The 22,869-nt window shown below is 43.5% G+C and overlaps 1 protein-coding gene across 5 annotated transcripts in view; it reads left to right on the top strand.

The window, feature by feature from the left end:
• The window catches only part of MTFMT (mitochondrial methionyl-tRNA formyltransferase), a 585,047-nt gene that overhangs the window by 407,500 nt on the left and 154,678 nt on the right, over positions 1–22,869 (top strand). For all 5 annotated transcript variants that reach the window (XM_044078670.1, XM_044078669.1, XM_044078671.1 and 2 more), the window contains exon 5: positions 12,424–12,499. In XM_044078670.1, coding sequence (XP_043934605.1) covers positions 12,424–12,499 — 76 coding nt within the window. The remainder of the gene's footprint in view (positions 1–12,423; positions 12,500–22,869) is intronic.

Raw genomic sequence — 22,869 nt, forward strand, 5'->3', positions numbered from 1 at the left:
TATTTAAGAAAAGAAACTATTACTTTTCTTAAATAATGGCATAGTATAATGCCTGTTTACTGCCCTTCCGCGGCAGTTCTGATGTACTGCGCGCCTGCGCAGTACATCAGAGCTGTGGGCAAAAGCAACGGAGAAAGCAAGGTCTCCGTTGCTTTTTTTTTTTTAGTGTTTCGCTATGTTAAATGAGTTTAACATAGCGAGACAGTTTTAAAATAAGCAACTCCAGTGATGGAGTTGTGCTGGTAATCATCAAAACAGATTACCAGTAGACTAGAGCATGTAAGGAAGGGCTGGAGCAACCTGGCATTGTGTTCTAGTGGTATGTTTGATGTCACTAGCTGTACCAAGTTAGGGAATACCAAAAAAATTCTCTGGTGTGCAGCACTAGTGTATATGATGTTGAGAGCTGCTCTTCTCCAATTCCTTTCCCAAATAACCATTGATGCAATCCTAGCCCCAGGAGAATAATAGCAGGGACATTTAAGCAAAAATGGTGTAGCCAGTTAGCTCATGGTCAGCTAGAGGGGCACACAAATAGAAACCTACTTCCATCAATTTTTAACCTAAAGTTATGTGAAGTATTTCCCAGACAACAAGAAATAGCATTTGATCTCTGTGGTTCACTGAATGCAGATGCAGCTAAAAAATACAGATCGAGTAACAATTCAGTTTTACATTCTGCTTTGCAAATCACATAAGTAATTTTAAGATAGGTTTGCAGATATCTCATGTACACTTCGCTTCACTTTGTTGTGGATCATTCCATTACAATGCTGACACCCTTTTGAAAACAACTGTTTATTGTGGTGTGCATGAGACACATTTCAAACTAGAGATTTTTGAACTCTGTGAAAATATGAAACCAAAGCAGTGATTTGGAAGTGGCTTGATAAGTTAACACATATGACTAAAACTCTGAACTGTTAATGAGTTGCTTCCTGTGCCTAGGATACAGGTTTCTTTTCTTTCACCTTCATTTGCCTTCTGTGTGACTCTGAGCAAGTCACTCAAACAGACACTGCTCCTGGGTCATCTCTGAAAACAGACACCTGTGATCAATGGGCTTACATAGTCAACAAAAAATTGATTTTTTTTGTTACATATGTTACATGATAGCAGCATACAAATTTGCATAAATTTTTTTTTGGCTCAACTTATTTAGGTAGACAAACATTATCAGTTGCCAGCATCTTAAAATTATAAAATAGACTGCTTTTGAGCATCTTCCTTAACTTCACCCTAGAACTAAAAACTGCTTTTTTTCACTATATCTTTGTTTTCTGACCTATTTTAACACCTCAAAATCACTCCAAGTGCTCTATTTCTAATTTTAGCCTGTTTTCCACAACATGGCTACCAATGAGGCATGATGTATCAATGTGATCTTGTACTCCCTCAAGCCTTTCTTGTCCCCATAATACTTTGTATGACTCATGCCAGACATAAGGAAGTAACTTTGAAATATTCTTCATGTTTCACTGTTGCAGTCATCACATGTGGGTTATCCCTGCTGGATAGCCCTAAGTCAGCCCAAATACCAGAGTCAACCTTTTCCCTTGTGCTGGCTGCTGTCACCTGTGGACTGACGTCAGGTCGTCAGTGGTATAAAGGAGAGCAGCCGGCTCCATTACATCAGTCTTTCTTGCCAGGGAGCCCGAAGCAAAAGCATTTTGCGTGTGTACCATTCGGTCGTTGCCAGAGTGGACGTTGAATCTGATCTAATTGTCTAAAAATCTAATTGTCTCTGCTGTGGAAAACAAATACCACACCGAGACTTCCATACCTTGTGCATTACTTGTCTAGGCGCAGACCATGACACCCCCCCCCCCCAGTTGTCGGTTCTGCGCACTTTTCAATTCTAGGACTATTCGCTGTAGAGCTGAATTTGTAGCCAGGCATTTTTGAAGTAGTTCCTGGCATTATGAAATGGCATCCATCAGTCAGCAGTCTGGATATTCCCAAAAAAACAAAAGATAAAGAAAGGGACAGACCACAGAAACTTAAGCCTTCAGACGCCCCATCCCAGAAGCAAGTCATCAATTCTCAGGAATTCAGTGAGGCGCATTCGCAGCCTCTGATGTGCGACTCATTTCTTTCGCAGGCCTCTACCAAGACCCTTTCGGAGACCGGTATGCTGCCAGGAAATGATTCATCATCCGATCCCTCAGTTTGGTCCAGAGCCACTACGCAGGCACCGGCTTCCGAGGAGGTTCTTCACACCGATTTAAGGCAAAAACGGACATCTTCGCCTCCGACTACCGCATCCCAATGAGAAATGGATTTAGTAAGGTCTAAAAGCACACCACCCCAAAGAAAACCGTCTCTAGTTGCCATCTTACACCTCCTTCACAGCCTCAGACACAGTTACTAAAAATGGCAGAGGACCTCATCAGTTTCATCAGGGGTAGCCATACCGCTCCTTCTAAAAGGGATACTTCCCCTGAAGTTCACACAGAGATAGTCTGAAATTTCAGACTACCTGATTCAAATGAGCAACAACAACCTCTCACCTCCTCTGAGGATTCTGATGCAGAGGAATCTATTTCTTCTGTCTCCCCCCTGAGGATCTTTCATTTGGGGAAACACTGCACACTCTCAGAGAGCATTTCCACTGAGAAGCCCAAGATTATCCTCGGTCTAAGAAAAGACTAAGAGAGTTTCTAGCTCTTCCTCAGCACAGACCCTTGGCCATCCCTTCTATTCTGGATGTGGTGGATGATGGTTTCAATGAATCTAGCCTCACCCCTGATGCCCTACTCCCTGCTCCTAGAAAACCTGACATGTACTATAGGGTGCCTGATTCACATAAGTATCTGTTTAAAAACCCTGCAGCAGACCCAGAGATCATCAAAGGGACCAAGGCTAGCTCATCTAAAAACCCAATTCCCTCTGACAAGGACTCAAGAGCTCTGGACAGATGGGGTAAGAAAGTGTACACCTCCACAATCTTAACTATTAGAGCTCTTAACTGCCAGTTCCATATGGTAAAATATCAAAAGCACACCTTGGAACTTATGAAACAAAAAATTTCCTCTTTATCTGACACAAATACTTCCAAACAGTTAGCAGATCTTCTGCACTCTACTTCCCAAGTAGCTAAACACTCCCTGCCCTCGAAGCCTCAAGTAGGGCCACTGTTGCAGGTTAAGTCATTTGCAGGCATGCATGTCTAAAAGAACAGCCACTGCCTGATCATGTAAAATCAAAACTACTTGATGCCCCCCTGGATAAAGACCGCTTGTTTGGATCAAAAGCTAAAGAGGTCATCAAAACATGGAGGATAAAGCTAAATCTATGCAAACAGTTAAATACTTCCTCCATGTTCAACCTCCCAGATTCAGCAGAAACCTTCCCTCTAAGCACTGGTCTTTCCCAGCCCCTAATAGACAGGTTCAAGGGAGGCCTCGCAGGGACAGACCAGTTAGACCACAAAACCAAGGCAATTGAAGGACTAAGCAGTGGCCATCCACCACTCTCATAGCAGGGAGTTCTAAGTCCACTCACTATTCTAAGAATGTGCAATGACTCCCCCCTCCCATCAGAGGTTAGGAGGAAGGCTTTCCCTTTACAAACAAAATTGGCTGCCTGTAACAAAGGACCAATGGGTATTAAAAATCATTTTTCAGGGCTACAAATTTACCTTCCAGCAAGTCTCAACCTTAACAGGTTACCAAAGTCTGCCTCCAAATCAGTGGGCAGAAGCATTAAAGCAAGTGCACATACTCCATGCTCAAGGGGCAGTGGACCCCGTGCCACAAGAGCAAGCAGGAAAAGCTCATTACTCCAGACTGTTCCTAGTGTCAAGAAAAGAATGCACTTGGCAACCCATCATTAACCTGTCCACTCTAAACACCTTCCTAGAGGTTCCAAAATTCAAAATGCTAACTCGTCAAAAACTTTTGCCAATGCTGAGCAAAAATACATGGCTAGCCACCCTAGACCTAAAGGATGCTTACCTTCATGTACCCATAAGGGTGTCTTGCAGAAAATACCTATGCTTCAGAGCAGGTTCACAACACTTTCAGTTCTCTCCGCTACTCTTTGTCTTACCCACGGCTCACAGGGTCTTCACAAAATGCCTGGCCCCAGTGCTTTCTGCAGACAGCAAAACATCCAGATTTACCCTTATCTGGATGACTGCCTAATCCAGGCAGACAACAAAGAGAAGTTACTACAGGACCTGCTCTTTGTACAAACAATCCTAACCTCTCTAGGGTTCACTATCAACAAGAATAAAAAATCAAAACTAAACCCCTCCAGGCAGATCATCTTCTTGGGCACACTCCAGGACACAGCCTCCTTAACAGCCTTGCTCTCACCAGAACAGCAATGCTTTCTGCCAAATTGCTTCTCCCGGTTAGCTCTCAGAAAAAATACTCACAGCAAGGAAAATTCTGCAAGCACTGGGTTACATGTCATCCTGCATTCTGATGATTCCCCTGGCCAGGCTGTACATGAGGAAACTCCAGTGGTACCTAAAGAACCTTTGGTGCCAACACTCTCAATCTATGGAGACCACTTCCCCCTCATTCCATGCATAAGGAACGAGTTTCTTTGGTGGGCAGAGACTTGCACTCAGAACAAGAGCCTTCCCTTCACCTACCTTCCTTAAGGCTAGACCATCACCACAGACGCCTCAGACCTAGCTTGGGGCGCTCATTTAGACACTCGGTGCACCCAAGGCTCTTGGGACCTCAAGCACCTTCACTGGCACATCAACCTAAAGGAAATTATGTCAGTTCACAAGGCTATCACATCCTTCCAAGACCACCTAAAACCAGGAGTCCTCCTCATAAAAACAGACAATGCCACAGTCATGTGGTACATCAACAAGCAGGGGGGGGGGCACACTCCTACCCTCTCTGCCATCTAGCCATGAGCCTCTGGCAGACAGCTTTTTCCTTGGGCCTACACCTGTTAGCCCAGTACATCCCTGGAGTAAACAACACCCTAGCAGACCATCTAAGCAGAAACTACCTAGACCCCCATGAGTGGAAACTCCAAAAGGGGACATTCCTCCTCTTTGCCTCACAACACAACAATCAGCTGCACAAATTCTGCACCAGGACGTTCCACCCCCTAGCTTGGAAAGCAGATGCTCTCTCATTCCAATGGAACAATCTATTCATTTATGCGTCCCCCCCCCTTACTCCCAAGGGTACTGCTCAAAATAAGGCAGGAAGGACAAAAAGCCATCCTTACAGCACCAGACTGCCCCAGGCAACATTGGTACCCCTTGCTGTTCAGCCTGACCAAGGAAACATACAAACCCCTGTCTTTAACTGCAGACCTCCTGACATAATCCAGAGGGGAGATTCTGCATCCGAACCTGCACACTCTCAAACTTTCTGCATGGCTTATCCCCCAGGGACTGAAGATAACCCCCAGTTGAGCTAGCAGGTCCTAGACATTATTAAGGAAGCCAGAAGGCCCAACACCAGGAAATCTTACTTAGATAAATGGAAAAGATTCAACTCCTGGTGCCTATCAAAAGGTCACAGCAGCTCCCAGCTGTCCTTCCCACTTATTCTTGACTACCTAGTGGAGCTACTTAACAAGGGCCTCTCCTTTTCCTCCATTAAAATCCACGCCTCAGCCATTTCAGCACACTTTCATGCTGAACAGCCTGTTTTTCTCTCACCCTTTGATTAAGCAATTCCTCAGAGGGGTATCTAACATTAGGCCCCCTAGAAGGGCACCCACTCCAGCCTGGGACCCGAACTGTGTCTTAGAAAAACGGACATTGCCTCCCTTCAAACCGACTGCATCAACAGACCTAAAACACCTTTCCTGGAAGACTGCGTTCCTCTTGGCTATTACTTTATCTAGGAGGATGTCAGGACTTCAAGCACTTGTGGCCACTGAACCCTTCATTATCTTCTATGCAGACAGGGTGTCTCTCTGAACTAATCCCTCATTCTTGCCAAAGGTAGTATCAGATGTGACCCAAACCAGGCTATACATCTCTCCCCACCTTTTTTCCAAACCCTCAGAATGAAGGGAAGAGAATTCTGCACACACTGGATGTGCACAGACCGTTAAGATACTACCTGGAAAGAACAAAGTTCATTAGGAAGATGGATCAACTGCTGATTGGCTTTGCCCCAGAGAAAGATGGGAAGCCTATCTTAGATATCTCACTACATACAATTCTGCTACACATTTCATGGAAAAAGCTCCTCCTAAATCTATCAGAACACATTCCACTAGAGCAGCCTCTACTTCCACTGCCTTCCTTAGAGGAGTACCCACCAGGGTCATCCTGGAAGCTGCCACTTGGACCTCGGTCCACACCTTCACCAAACACTACCACCTGCCCCTGTTCTCCAGGGCTTGGGCAGGCTTTGCCTCTGCAGTCCTGCAAGGCATGCTAGCTCAATCCTAGGAATTTCATACTTCCATCTTCCCCTTCCTCAGCTTTGGGAATCCTCTCACAAGTGATGACTGCAACAGTGAAACACGAAGAACATAGTACAGTTGTGTGCACTTACCATTAATGTAGATGTTCGAGTGTATTCACTGTTGCAGTCCTATTTTCCCTCCCACCTTCCCCCTTAATCTTATCCTTTTTGGGAGATTAACTGTCATTCTTGTGGCCTTGGGCCACCAGGGGCTCTTTATAACATTTCCTTCAAGGGGCTCCTGCAGGTTGGGGCAAGAAAAACTGATGTAATGGCGCCGGCTGCTCTCCTTTATACCACTGACGACGTGATGTCAGTCTACAGGCGACAGCAGGGGTATTCGGGCTGACGGAGGGCTACCCAGCAGTGATAACGCACAAGTGATGACTGCAACAGTGAATACACTCGAACATCTACATTTATGGTAAGTGTACACAACTGTACTTTCCCAGGCCATTGACATATAATGGGATTTGGGAGGATCATTGTTATTTTCTTTACCTTCTGTAAAAGGACTGCTGCTTTTTTGTCTCTAATCACCCTCATTTATGTTTGGCTCAGACCTTGATTTACACTATACTTAGAAGTTAAATATTGTAGACAAAAACAGAGCTATTGCCCAAACACCAGGTAAACGCCCCAACTCCAGAATATAAAATCAGAAACAGTCCAAAAAATAGAAGAATGGTAGCGACGCAGGTATACCAGTGGTCGATTTATTGTCATCTTAAAATATAAACTTCCTTCAGATTAGCGCTTTCACTCATAGAGCTTCTTCAGATCGTAGATAACAAGACATCAAATACATAATATATATACTCTAACATTTAACTAATTAACCTATCACATTCAGTTCACAATCAAGTCTTAAAGTAACTATACATCTGACCATGAAGAGCATATATACAATATAAATATGATACAAGATTCCTAAAAGTAAATGCTATACATTATATAAAAAATAACATATATGAGAACTATATATAATATAAATATCTCTCTACATATATTTCAGTAATAAACTATCTAAAAATTACATAAAAATGTTAAAATTTGTTATGCGTATATACACTTCATAAAATACTCTAGTGACATATATATTCCTGCACTAAATCCCTATGCTTAATTCTAACAAATCACATCCTATATACATATATATTGTTTTTTATATATAAGTTTAGTCTTGTAGAAAGCAATGTTAAGGCATGGATTACTAGTTAAACAAGTAGCAAGTAGACCTAGATTCTCACCAGTTGTCAATAAAGTTAACAAGTCATAAACAGTTGTTGGTTTTGACAGTTTGCTTTACTTTCCGTGCAGACTGATAGTGCTCAGTAGTTGTCAGGAAGATTAATAAACCCTTAAATTTGGTGAGTTTGAATTCTTGGATTACTTTCCTTTCACATAAAAAAACACTCTTTTGACACTATCCCCCATACTGGTATCACTGAAGAGTTAGACAAACTTAATGCAAGTCTCTGCCTTGTTCTCTAAATTGCGAACTGACTATCAAGTAGATTCCAAGAAGTGAAAGTCGCCAATACCCACTCTGCACATAAATATGTAATCAGTAAGGAGCAGCGTGGATTAGTGCTCAGTCCTTTCCTGTTTGACATTTATTTTGCAGACATCTTGGCCAATATCCCAGAAGTGTGGTTGATCGAGTTCGCAGGTGACTGCAAGCTCAGCATTGTTATCCATTCATCTGCTGATACGAAACTGCTCTAAAAAGGGCTGGAATATGTACATACCTAGTGTACTGAAAATGGTTTCAGGCTAAATGCAAAAAAGAAAAAAAAGTGTAGCACATTAGCTTTTTGCAAAAAAAGCTTTTCCCACCTCAAATCTTATAAGTGGTACTCCTCTTCAAACACATGCCATCATAAGAGTCCTGGGTACCTTTGTCGGCATCTCTCGGTCTCTCATTTGATCATCATGTTTTCACCATAGTCAAGAAATCCTTCCATCTGTTCCATTTAATTTCCAAGGGAATATCTTCCAGAATCAAAGAAGTCCTCTTATCATTGTCTTCTTCCCTTATCAGAACCGTCATCAAGTACAGTGCCTCCTTTAGTATCTATAAATCCAAGCATATCACTCAACTGAAAAGGCTCCAACAATTTTTAACCAAAAAAATTAAAGGCAATAAGTCCTTCAGTTATTCTGATAGATTAACATAACTCTCCTTATATTGAGTAGCCTGCTGGTTGCTCCAATGTAACTAGTGTCTCATTTTTCGAACTGTGAAAGATCCATTCTTATTTGGCCTCTTATTTTTTCTCAAAACTAATGGCTCTACAAACACAAGTACTTTTGACCTAAATTTACACAAACAAATAAACAAGACTCGCAGAAGGAATAGGTTCCTAACTCACCGTAGCCTATGAAATAAGTTTCCACTACATGTCAAGCAGAGCACTGCCTTGTATGCTTTTAAGGCTACAGTTGATGATTAGATGGGGAAACATAAATTTACAGCAGGATTATCTTGCAAAGCCCCGGTTGACTTGGGAGGTGGGCATTATTAAATACTCATAAAGGGTGGCAAGAACTTTTCAATTTGTCTACCTAAATCTGTGTATACAGCTGTGCCTGTTGTGGTCCATGTGATTGCTTGCATAGTATCATTCCTAAATACGTTTGTGAATTGGCTGTTAGTGACATTGTCCGGCTGTCACACTTCACAAATTTTTTCACTGATCTAATTTGTGGATGTCTTAAGTATACTTTTGATATCTTACTTAAAATGATTTTTTGAATTAAAACTGCTGACAGAATTGACTTGACTCAGTTCAAGACAGTGCCATTCGTATCAGGTACTGAGATAACTTCCAACTTGCTCCTTCGGTATTAGGATCTATGTCATAATGCACTTCCTTTATCTCCTGAAATTTTGCTGTAAAGACTTTTTGTATTTCTGCTTTATTTTCCTCACTTCTTGCTGCTGCTGCTGTTGACATTTTGTCCACCCTGCAGTGGAAATATCCTCCCTATTGTTTTTGGCATCTTCCTTGCTTTCTTTGTTAAAGAATAGCTTTAACACAACACAGTCGTTTGAAGTATCCTTACTGGTATTCATTATTGATGCAGACTGCCACTATTTTCATTTATCCACACTCCTGCCTCCAGTGCCCCGTACAGCCATCTGATTTCATCTTGAAGCTGTTAAGCCTTCTGTATGTCCCTCATCTTACTTCTACCTCCCATCGGTCCTTGGTGCGCTATATTGCTATCCTCACAGCCTCTTCACCTCACCCACTTTTCTCACTTTCCCCTTACCTGTGTTGGCATGCTACTCTTCCTGTAAGTAGCACAGTTGTAGGGTGTGTTCAGTCCTTAGTGAGTTGCCCCCTTTGAATTCCCATAAAAGTCGGTGTGTTTAATCAACTAGATCTAACTGATAGAATGTAGACCAGTTATGTGTCTTTTTGGAGTTTAAAACACCCAGCAGAATGTGGGGAATTTAAGTCAGTATGTTATATAATCAAATTACATCAGTGGGGAGGAAGATTCAGTGTACATCAGGCAGAATTTCTTTAGTAATGGCTTGGCTGTATAGCATAGAGGGATAAAGCCCTGCTTGTGACCAGTATAACCTGAGTTTGAGTAGTGGCTTAGGTGCCAAAAGAGCTAGAAGAGAGTGACAAATGCAGGCTCGCTTATTCCATGGTGGAGGAACTGATGGTCTTGTAGCTGTTTCACCCCATGCAAGTGAGGGCAGTATAACCTGAGTTTGAGTAGTATAACCCGAGTTTGAGTAGTGGCTTAGGTGCCGGAAGAGCTAGAAGTGAGTGACAAATGCAGGCTCGCTTATTCCATGGTGGAGGAACTGCTGGTCTTGTAGCTGTTTCACCCCATGCAAGTGAGGGCAGTATAACCTGAGTTTGAGTAGTATAACCCGAGTTTGAGTAGTGGCTTAGGTGCCGGAAGAGCTAGAAGTGAGTGACAAATGCAGGCTCGCTTATTCCATGGTGGAGGAACTGCTGGTCTTGTAGCTGTTTCACCCCATGCAAGTGAGGGCAGTATAACCTTAGTTTGAGTAGTATAACCCGAGTTTGAGTAGTGGCTTAGGTGCCTGAATAGCCAGAAGTGAGTGACAAATGCAGGCTCGCTTATTCCATGGTGGAGGAACTGCTGATCTTGTGGCTGTTTCGCCCCATGCAAGTGAGGGCTTGCTGACAAAAAAGCCTTAACTGAAGATGTGGGTTGATAATGATAGCCCCCGTTAGCATGTGGCAGGAACAGTCGCATATGGCGGAAGGCGTAGTAGGCCCTGCTCATGGTGATGTGGGTGCCCGCATCACCTGACAATGGTGAGGTTAGGGCCTGTGATGACAAATGACAGCCCCAGTGCTCAGCTCTCCCCTTAAAGGAAATGAATGGGCTGATGGACGGCAGGCAGTGGTAGGACAAAAAGCACACACAATATAATACTAATAGTATGTTTTGCTAACTATACAATATACTACCTCTCTTAGATAAAAATAAACTTAATGCAGCTTTCAGCAGCTTTTTCTCTGTACTTTACATAACATTAGTAGTCAAAAAATGTATTGTAGTGCTCTGCATCTCTTACAGATAAATGTTTGAAAACTAAATGGTCACAGCATTGAGCATTCATTTTAAATAATGATATATCATTGAATTATCCTCTTCCCTTAGCATAAATTTGAATTCTAAATCAGTTCACAAGTTATAGCAATTCATTCCCAGTATTTACAGTACAACAGAGAACATTTCTGTAGTAACGTGTACATATGTGTAGCTAACTGCTCATGACACTGCTGTTTAATTGTAGCGACAAACATCAGCAGGAGTTTATTTTTAATTCTCACATTTCCAGAACAGTTTATATGCAGTAGATACTGTAAATGGACTACAGGGACTCAAAAGGCTGTGAGCATCATGGCAGGATGTATTTTATTTTATTTAGGTTTGTTGACCAGGGTAGTAGAGTGATACATTGTGGACCCACTTCAGCCACAGCCCAGGAGTTACAGTAGAATTGCAAAATGTAGTACAAAAGTAAAGCAGATCAAACAAAATGGCAGTGTTGGCTGTTGAGAGTACAAGTGTATGACGTTAGTGATGAAGAAGACAATGAGATGCTTGGTATATACAGAGTTTCTAATTCTAAATTGTAGTTACAAATGTTAAACTGTAAATTATATACAAGTCCGCACTGGCAAGGAGTAATCTGGGAGTTGTATGAGTTGTGTGGTGGTGGTTGAAAGTTTGAGGGTTAGGTGATTGGAGTTTAGATATAGAGGCTTGAAATGTGTGAGGGTAAATGTGCTAAGAGGGAAGATGTGATAAGTCTAGGTACAGGATCAAGGTCCCTGTGGACTCGCAAGAGGCAACCACTCAGCAGTTTTAAGGGAGCAGAATTACAGCTTACCTTGGAGAACAGAGCATTTACCGACATTTCAGTAGGCTTCAGCCTGGGGATGCTGCATTTTTGATTAGGCTAAATTCACTTTTACATGTGTCAGCAGGGCTTTGCATAAGGTGGAGATTTTTTTCTCTCTCTTCCACTCATACCACAATGAAGCTGTCATCCAGCCATTACTAGAGCTTTCTTTGTAAAGCATCACAATTGAAGCTGAAGTTGAATCTTCATATCTGACTGAGAGGGGTTTATTCCACCCAGTAAAGTCTCCATCAGACTGTATGTTTTGTGTTAAACACATTGAAGGTACACATTGTAGTTGAGGCAGAATACATATAAAAAGTTCATTAGGTTGTACATTGAAATGAGTAGAATGGTGAATACCTAAAATTATGAACATTTCAGCTTGAGAAAGTGGAACACAGGCTGGAGAATGTGGAGCTCGTATGTTAAATTCAGACCAAAGTATTCACAAATAGCCACCCATCCAGTTACCCACTTCTAGAAATGCATTTAATTAAGTCTGCATTAATAAAGAATTCACTCTCTTCTGGATTATACTGGGCAAGTAGGTTGTGGAAAGCTAAATACACGTGTGTTTGAAACTTACTGCTCCCTACCTTTGTATTTCAGCTGCTTTTGACATTGGAAGCTCTGCCGTCTTGCATAGCCAATGCAAGAGAACAGCCAAAAGAGGGTGCAACATTTGGTGAGTTTTGAGCTTTTTTTTTTTTTTGCCTGAAGTTTAAAGTATAGAATGGTGTCAGCTGTTGTTCTCAGTTAAGTATTACAAATAACTGTGACATGCTCGAATGCCTACAGAAAATGTTCAAACTCCAACAAATTAATAACATAAAAAAAGCATTTTTTTCTGTGATATCTTCATTTTATAACAGACCAAAGAATTCAAGATAACACAGAAATCAAACTGAAGATTCTTTACTCCAAACAGCAGCAGTATATTTGCAATTCATTTTGCTCCCATTCAAGAGATCAGCTGTGCTTTTTTATTGGGGGAGGGTGGATTGGAAAAGCAAAATTATATAAATTAAGACTTTAATATATATATATATATGTATACATATATATATATATATATATATATATATATATATATGGGTTCTCACACATGTGTGAATACAAATGTGTCTATTTTTTCACCTCTTCCACTCTTACCATATATCTTCAGCCAGTGTTTCTACCATGATGAAAACTTGAAATGCAAATATGTACATTACTTTCATATTTATTGGCTGTTTTTAATTGTTACTACGTCATTTGCTGACTTGTGTTTATTAGTGTAGTACAGTTAACTACCTCTTTGTTCTTTTGTTTCATTGTGAAATATTTCACCAGGGCAGTGCCTCCAAATGGTAAGTTGTGATCAATTTAGTACCCCAGTGCATGCATCTTTTTTAAATCTTAACAGCACCAAAAATATCCGCTTGATAGTGCTATATATTCCCCCAGTCCAGAAAATACCCCTACTCGAATACATACTGTCCTGGATCTCCCAAACAATTAACCAAGAGACAATCATTTTAGACAATGTCAGTATCTGTTGGCTAACGCACTCAAATCAAAATGCAACTAATAGTATTAATCTCTTTGATTTTACTCAAACCATCAATTCTCTTACTAGATACAGTAAAAGCTTTACCCAACAATCCACACTGGACTATTGTATTTATTTTATTACAGTTTGATGACTGGGGAAGTCCACTGGGTCCAAGAATAGCCTGTTTTCAGTGGGGGCCTGGGGAGAAAAGCTCCATAGGCGATACAATACAGTATATGAGTACTTAGACAATTACATAGACAATATGATCATGAATATCAAGCAACGTATATACAATATTGATAAAGTAGTACAAAGCAGTAAAGTATGAAGTACAAAGTATGAAAGTAATTACGTTTGAATACAGAGTGGCTGGAGTGGTAGTGGAACAAAAAATACATGTTCAGGCTGTAGCACTTTACCATTTGGAGAATAAGGGCTTCTGTAAGTTAAAAAAGTAGATGAAAGTAGAGGAAGATATAGCAGAAGATAAGTATATCTAGTAGAAGTTCAGGAGAGGAGTTAGAGGTTTAGTTGAGTGGAAGGTTGCTAGGTGGAGAGAAGATGGGGCTGCTGAAATGAACGGTAGTGGGGGTACTCAAGTAGGAAATGAACAGGAACATATTCAATTTGATGACAGGTGGGAGTGTAGTAGGGATTTGAAGTTGGAGTGATTAGGGGTATTACGAAGAGGGGTCGGGGTTCCATAGTTTGGCTATGGAGTAAGATATCAAAAATTGTCCAGGGGGCCGGGAAGGTTTGTGGATGTGTAAGAGATTTAGATTTTTTGATCAGAGTGAGCGGGTGGGTACTTAGGCGGTTAAGGAGGAGGAGACAGTGGGGCAACTGGATGGCTTGAACGCAAGTTTATGGGCAGTGGTGAGCTGTAGAAAGTTCAGGTAATTAGGAAGTTCGAACCAGTGCAGAGAATGGAGGGAGTAGCAATGATGGAATGAGGTTTTGGAGTTGGTGGCGAATTTGCAGATTTTATTGTAGCAGGAATCCAGTTTGGATTGCAAGTCAAGTTAGAGGTTGCTGAGTAGTGTGGCACCGTAAATTACAGAGGGGGGAAGCTAGGTGGAAGCCAAGATGTTCTTTGTGTTTCACTGTTGCAGTCATCACATTTGGGTTATCCCTGCCAGGGTAGCCCTCAGTCAGCCCGAGTACCAGAGGCTTAGTATTTCTGTGTCGGTTGCTGTTGCTTCAGGACTGATGTCAGTGGTATAAAAACAGGCAGCCGACGCCATTACATCAGTCTTTCTTGCCAAGGAGCCTGAAGCAGAAACAGTTTGCACGAGTGCCGGTTGGCTGCTACCTGAGTTTTTCGTTTCTGAATTTAAGCTGAAGTCTTCTAAAGCTAAGTACCCCATTGGGGATCCTTTTTTCTTGCTCTAACCTATGTCAGAAAAAGTTAATAATTGTCTCGCCTGTGGAAAGCAAATACCACACCGAGATTTTCATTCCTACTGCATCACTTGTTTAGGCCCAGACCACGATGTCCCCCGCTGTCACTTTTGTGCTTTGTTCAACACCAGACCTATACGTCGTCGGGCCCTTATTGTAACTAGATATTTTCACTCTCAGTCCTCGACTTCTGATATGGCTTCAGTAAGCCATTTGACAACAGATCTTCCGAAAAAATGTAAGGATAAAGACCGCGACAGACTGCACAGGTCCAAAACTGCCAACGATGCTTCCGTTAAGCTAGTCGTCAGTTCTCCTGTCCTCAGTGAGGCCCCTGAAGCCCACTTCTGTGGATTTGCAGGCCTCTACCGAGACCCTTTTGGGGTCCGGTATGCCGTGAGACTCTTCTTCGACTAAGGATCCTGCGGCTGTCTCTACCTTGGATGGGTCCGGAGCCGCTGAGCAGGCACCAGCTTCCAAGGAAGTACTTTGCACTACCGATACTCGATACAGATCAACAACTTATTTCACGTCTACAGTTCTTTCAAAAACTAACGAGTTTCTAAGGCCCAGGGTATGAACTGCACCCAAAAAACTGACTACCCAAGCTCAGGCCCCTGTTTTCTTGCCTCAGTCTCAAATGCTTAAAATGGCAGAAGACCTTATAATGCTTATCAGGGGAAGCCAGGCTACCCCTTTCAAAAGAAAAAGACTTGTCCCCAGTAGTTTTATCTGAACAGGAGTCCGATGACTCTGATGCATCTGAATATGAAGATATGCAACCCCTCTCTGCTTATGAGGATTCTGATGCAGAGGAATCCATCCCTTCAGCCTCCCCACTTGAGGACTTTTCCTTTGGGGAAACCCTACATACTTTAAGGGACCATTTCCAATGAGAATGTCAGGACTATCCTCAGTCAAAAAAAAGACTCCGGAAATTCTTAGATCTTCCACAGGACAGACCTCTGGCCTCCTGTCCTGGATGTTGTGGATGATGTCTTTATGGTAACCAGTCTGACACCTGACACCCTCCCTCCTGCTCCCAGGAAACCTGACAGGTACTATAGAGTCCCTGACTCTCACAAATTTCTTTTCAAAAACCCTATTGCTGACGCCGAGGTCATTTCTCAAGGACCTAAAGGAATCAAAGCAACTTCAGCTAAGAATCCCACCCCCTCAGATAGGGATTCCTGAGCAGTAGACATACGGGGTAAAAAAAAGTATACACCTCTGCTATTCTTGCTATTAGTGCATTAAATTATCAGTTCCATATGCTGAAATATCAGCAACATACCATGGAACTTTTCAAACAAAAAATATCTTCTCTTCCTGCTTGGGCAGAAAATAAAGAGTTACAAGGGTTAATGCATTCTGCAAGTCAAGTGACTAAGCACACCTTACAATGTGGTTTTGATGTCCTAGAAGCATCTTGCAGGGCAGCAGTTACTGGTTCTGTACTTAGAAGACATGCTTGGCTTAAGGAACATGGACGCATCCTTGTACAAAGACAGCTTATTTGGCACCAAGGCAGAAGAGGTCCTAAAAAAGATGGAAGAAAAAGCTAAATCTATGCAGATAGTTAAGGAGTTCTTACAGGTCCAGCCACTGAGGTTTAGTAGGCATTGCCCCTCCAAGCACTGGTCCTTTCCTGCCACCCCAGGTCAGCTCAGCCCAGACCCAGGGGAAGCAGGCCCCTGAGATAACAGCCCCAGGGAATGCAGAGATCTAAGCAATGGAGTACTTCCTCTTCAAAACCAGGGAGTGCTAAGCCACCGATTTATGGTAAAAGCTCACAATGACTTTACACTTCTACCCCCTCCCTCTGCCCACCTGCACTTGCCCCTTGGAGGAAAACTCTCCTTCCACGCAAGCAACTGGGCCACCATTACCAACAACTGCTGGGTCCTCAACATAGTGTCCCAGGGATACAAATTTTATTTTCACACACTGCTAACCCCAAAAGGGTTCCCAGATCTTCCCCCAAACCAGCGGGCAGAGGCCAAAAAGCAAGTCCTTTCCCTCCTCTCTATGAGGGCAATAGAGCAAGTTCCTGAAAAACAGACAGGCCAAGGTTTCTACTCCAGACTCTTCCTGGTACCCAGAAAAGAGGGCACATGGCGCCCCATCCTTAACCTATCCATTCTAAACACCTTTCTGGTGATACCAAAATTCAAAATGCTCACCCTCCAGCTATGCTTTCCAAGTATGCTTGGTTAGCCACCCTAGACCTAAAAGAGGCCTACCTACACATCCCAATCAAGGAATCATGCAGGAAATACCTATGTTGCAGAGCAGGATCACTGGACTTTCAGTTCTCTGTGCTTCCCTTTGGCTTATCCACTGCTCACAGAGTTTTCACAAAATGTCTGGCTCCCGCCATTGCTTTTTGCAGGCAAAGAAATATTCAAATTTATCCATACTTAGACTACTGCCTAATTCAGGCAGACAGCCAGGAAAAGCTGCTAAAGCACCTGACCTTTGTAAAGGACCTACTGACCTCCCTGGGGTATACTATCAATGAAAAGAAATCAAAACTAGTACCCACTCAAAAAATTGTATTCCTGGGAGTAAGCCTGGACACAGCATCCCAGATGGCATTCCTTATACCAGAAAAACAAACCTACATGACAACCTACTTCTCTCAACTAGCCACCAGGACCCAGTTATCTGCAAGGAAAATCCTGCAAGCTCTAGGGTTCATGGCTTCTTGCATTCTACTCATTCCATATGCCAGACTGCATATGAGGAAACTACAACAGTACCTAAAAAGCCTTTGGTGTCAGCACTCTCAAGACCTGGAAACTCTTATACCAATGAAACCTTGTCTAAGGAAAGATTTTATTTGGTGGGCAGCAGCATGCTACCACAACAAGGGACTTCCCTTCTCACTACCCCACACCGCCCTGACCCTCACCACAGACGCATCAGACCATGCCTGGCGTGCACACCTGGATGGCAGGTGCATTCATGGCCAATGGAGCCCAAATTAAATGCATCTGCACATCAATCAAAAAGAGATGCTAGCTTTTCAGCATGCCCTGACAGCTGTCAGACCCCTACTCTCCCCGGGGCCTCTGCTGATCAAAATAGACAACACCACGGTGATGTGGTACATCAACAAGCAGGGAGGGACTCACTCGTATCCTCTATGCAGGCTTGCCATGAACCTTTGGCACACGGCCACAACCATGCAACTACACCTGTTAGCACAATTCCTGCCAGGTTCTCTAAACTCTCTGGCAGACAACCTAAGCAGAGACCTGCTAGACCCGCATAACAAGTGGCAGCTAGACCAAGGAACCTTCACCCTTGTAACCCAGAAATGGGGCACCCTGAAGGTAGACTGCTCTGCCTCCCACTTCAATCACCAGCTCAGCAAGTTCTGCACTAGGGAACCTCAAAGCAAGGCCTGGAAAGTGAATGCTCTATCCTTCCAGTGGGTAAACTTCTCAGTCTATGCATTGCCCCCTCTACCACTCATTTCAAGGGTACTGATCAAAATAAGGGAAGAAAAACCGAGGACAGTCCTGATTGCCCCAGACTGGCCACGGCAGCACTAGTACCCCCTACTGCGCAGCCTGTCACCCCTACCACTATGGCACCTACCTCAGATCCCAACACTCATGACCCAGAGGAATGGAGAATTCATGCATCCCCAATTGCAGACCCTCAATCTGGCAGCCTGTCTTATTCCCTGACAAATTCTAGATGTTATAGGTGAGGCCAGATGCCCCAGCACTAGAAAGTCTTATGCTGACAAGTGGAAAAGATTTTGCACCTGGATCCAGGCTAAGGGAGCCAGAACAGCACAGCCCACCCTACCTCTCATCCTGGATTACCTGGCAGACCTACTACACAAGGATCTATCCTTCTCATCTATTAAAATTCATGTCTCTGCCATCTCTGCTCATTTCAGCACAGAGCCACCTCTTTTCTTGCACCCTCTCATCAAACAGTTCCTAGGGGCTAACATGTTGAGGCCACCCAGAAGAGCTCCTACCCCAGCTTGGGACCTAACCTTTGTGTTGGAAAAGCTCACCCTGCCCCCCATTGAGCCTGCAGCTTCAGCAGAGTTAAAATTCCTCTCTTGGAAGACAGCTTTGCTTCTGGCCATCACTTCAGCTAGAAGAGTACCAGAGCTACAAGCACTTATGGCTGTAGAGCCATTCATCATTTTTCATGTTGACAGGGTCTCCCTCAGGACTAACCCATCCTTCATGCCAAAAGTGGTGTCCAGTGTGGCTCTCGACCAATCCATTCATTTGCCCACTTTTTTCCCTAACCCAAAAAACAAGGAGAAAGGATTCTGCATGCTCTAGATATGCAAAGACAGCTCAGATTCTACCTAGACAGGACTAAATCTTTTAGAAAATCTGATCAATTGCTAGTCAGCTTCACTGCAGGAGCAGAGGGCAAGGCTATATCCAAACAAACAATTTCCAAATGGATAGCACATTGCATCCATTTCTGCTACAAACATCAGAGAAAACCTCCCCCCCAAGGGGGTCAGGACACATTCCACCAGAGCGACCTCCACCTCTGTAGCTTTCCTCAGAGGGGTCCCCACCAGGGACATCCTGGAGGCTGCAACATAGACTTCTGTTCATACCTTCACCAAGCATTACCACCTGCCTATCTTCTCCAAATCCAGGGCAGGCTTTGCCACTGCAGTCTTGCAGGGAATCCTAGCCAGCCCCCAGTCTTCTTGACTGCCTCCACCCTTTTCTTCAGCTTTGGGAATCAACCCAAATGTGATGACTGCAACAGTGAAACATGAAGAACTTAGTACAGTTGTGTACGCTTACCATAAATGTAGATGTTCGAGTGTATTCACTGTTGCAGTCCTGGTTTCCCTCCATCCCCCTTGTCTCTCTCTCTCTCTCTTTCTCTCCTTACAAAGATTTTTTGGTATTTACTTTCTACTGGTGGTGCACTTCCACCATAGCCTAGCTCCCTTATTGGGGCTCCTGACATTTAGGGCAAGGAAAACTGATGTAATGACGTCGGCTGCCTGTTTTTATACCACTGACAACCTGACATCAGTCCTGAAGCGACAGCAACCGATGCAGAAATACTTAGCCTCTGGTATTCGGGCCGACTCAGGGATACCCCAAATGTGATGACTGCAGCAGTGAATACACTCGAACATCTACATTTATGGTAAGTGTACACAACTGTACTGTCTTCTTGGTGGAGGGAGTCAGGTAGCAGTTGTGTTGTTATAGGAGTCCTTGTTTCCGGTGGGTTTTTTGATGGCTGTTAAAATATGGATGTCACATTTCAGATGTTCATCAATGATGATACCTAGGAGTTTGGTGTGAGGCACATTCTCGATGGTGGTGTTATTTTGGCTAATTATTGAAAAGTAGGTGTTATCAATTACTGAGCTTCTGGAGGGAGTAAACATCATTAGTTTTGTTTTATTTGCATTCAGGACAAGATGGTTATTGCATCCAATTTTCAGTTTTAGTGAAAGCAGATTGGGTCTTTAGTTGCAGGTCAAAGAAAGAGTCAGCAGTGCAGATGATGATAGAGTCATCTGCATACTGGATTAAGGAGGACTCGGATGGAGTGGAGAAAGTTATTAATGAATATGCAGGAAGGAGGATGTAGAGGATTTCCATTTTTACAGCCTGCAGCCTTTCAGAGAGGAAGCTAGAGTACCAGGATGTTGTAGAAGGGGATAGGTTGAGATGGGAGAGTGGAGACAGGAGAATTGGGTGGGAGATGGTGTCAAAGGCTTTGAATAGGTCTAGGAAAAGGGCAGATACAAGTTTGCCAGAGTCACGAGCAAGATTGATGCATCCTAGGAAGGAGAGAAGGACAGTAATGGTACTGCGGCCTGGGCGGAAACATGTTGGGTGGGGGCAAGGAGGTTATTGTGAGTTAGGTAAGGCATGAGTTGTGCATGAATACATTTTTCAAGGATTTGTGAGAGTGGAGAAAGGATGACAATGGGTCTGAAGTTGGTAAAGTCAATATTTTTACCTCCCATGTGGAGTGGAATAATGAAAGCTTGTTTCCAAATTGAAGAGACATTGGATTCTTGTATGGATCTGTTTATTAGAATGGAGACTGGCAGGGCTAAGCCGCTGGCTGATAATTTGAGGAAGGATGTGGGTAAATTATCTGGTGCATTACGGCAAGGTTTTAGCTGGAGAAGTGTGAAAGTGGGAGGATTATGTGTATTGTCTGAAGAGAGGGTGGTGGATGGAGGGGATGTGCTAGGAGGGGGGTGTGGAAAGCTGGAGGTTAGTTTGGATATACATTCCACAAAGAAGGAGTTGACTGGCTGTTTCTAGGTCGGAAAAGTTGAGGTTGAGACAAGGGTTGTCTTTGATATTCATCGTGTTTCACTGTTGCAGTCATTACTCTTGGGTTATCCTGCTGGCAGGCTACCCGCAGTCGGCCTGAATTCCAAAGTCTAGGTCCAGCGTCGGTTGCTGTCACCTCTTCCCTGACGTCAGTGTGCCAGGGGTATAAAAGATGCAGCTGACGCCATTTTCTTCAGTCTTTCTTGCCGTGAGGTGCCCGAAGCAAAAGCAGTTCACAAGTGCCGGTCGGCCGACTCCTGAGATTTTCAAATCCGAATTTCAGAACCGAAGTCTTCATTAAAGCTAAGTACCCCATTGGGGAAACTTTTTTCTTGCTCCAGACCGATGTCAGAAAAAGTTAACAATTGTATTTCTTGTGGAAAGCAAATACCTCATAAGGATTTTCACTCTTAATGTATTCCTTGCCTATCCGCGGTAGTGGTGCTGCGGTAGCTTTGTCGCCTCACAGCAAGACGTTGTCCCGTTCGATTCTCAGCTAGAGCGTCTTCTGTGTGGAGGCATGCGTGAATGGGCGTACCTTCGTTGAAGGTTCTGCGTCAGGGCTGGTAACCCGGCATGTAAAAATCCACTACCAAACATTAGAGGACCGGAGTTCCGCTGTGGCGACCCCTAACCGGGATAAGCCGAAAGACCCAACAACTGTATTCCTTGCTTAGGCCCTGATCACAACGTTGCTAACTGTCGATTTTGTGCTAGATTTAACCAACGCACTATTAAGTGTCGGTTTGATTTTGCATTTCACTACTTTGGCCGAAGATTTAATTATATAATGACGTCGGAACAGCCGAAGACCGGAGTTTACAAAAAATACAAGGAAAAGGATAGGCATCCGAGGTCCAAAACCGATGAGGCCTCTGTTAGGCCAGTCGCTGGTTCACCGATTCTCAGTGAGACGCTTTCGCAGCCCCTGGCGCCCACTACCTCAAAGCCACAGGCCGCTTCCAACTCCCACGTGGAGCCGACTGGGCCTCTGGATACTCAAGGTATTGGACACTCAAAAATCATTCCTCAGATGGGTCCAGAGCCGCTGAGCAGGCATCGGCTTCTGAGGGTGCCTTCAGACCTACACAATTATATGTTAAACCATCTTCAGCTTCAAAGACAAAGACTAAAGTAGCTCTAAAGACAAAGAAACAAGTACAGCATTCTCCTACTCGGACTTCCATGCCTAAAAAAACAGATGCTTAAAATGGTCGAAGACCTAATTACTTTGATCAGGGATTCCCATCCCCCACCCGATAAGAGGCCTAGGCAAGAGACAGAATGTAATTTTTCTGATAAGGTTTCAATTTCCTCTGATTCCTCTTCTGAACAGGATTTTTCCATGCCTCCCTATGAGGACTCTGATGCTGAAGAATCCATTCCTTCAGCCTCTCCTCCTGAGGATTACTCTTTTGGGGAAACCCTGCATACCATGAGGGAACATTTCCACTGGGAGAGCCAAGATTATTCTGAATCTAAGAAAAGGCTCAGAGATTTCCTTTTATTGCCCCAGCACAGGCCCCTTGCTATCCCACCTGTTTTAGACATTGTAGATGATGTATTTACGGAGTCCAGTTTTTCTCCAGACTCTTTACCACCAGCCCCTGTTAAGTCAGACAGATACTAAAGGGTTCCTGATTCACATAAATGTCTCTATAAGAACCCTGCAGCTGACCCAGAAACCATCTCTCAGGGTCCCAAAGGGACCTATGCTCTCAGAACTACCACTCGCCTGCTGCAAAAACTCACCCTGACAACCATCTGCAGCCTAACTAACTATTCTCAAGATAATTGGTCACT

Source organism: Protopterus annectens, chromosome 7.part1 (assembly GCF_019279795.1).
Source record: "Protopterus annectens isolate FY-2018-M chromosome 7.part1, PAN1.0, whole genome shotgun sequence".
Taxonomy (NCBI): Eukaryota; Metazoa; Chordata; order Ceratodontiformes; family Protopteridae; genus Protopterus; species Protopterus annectens.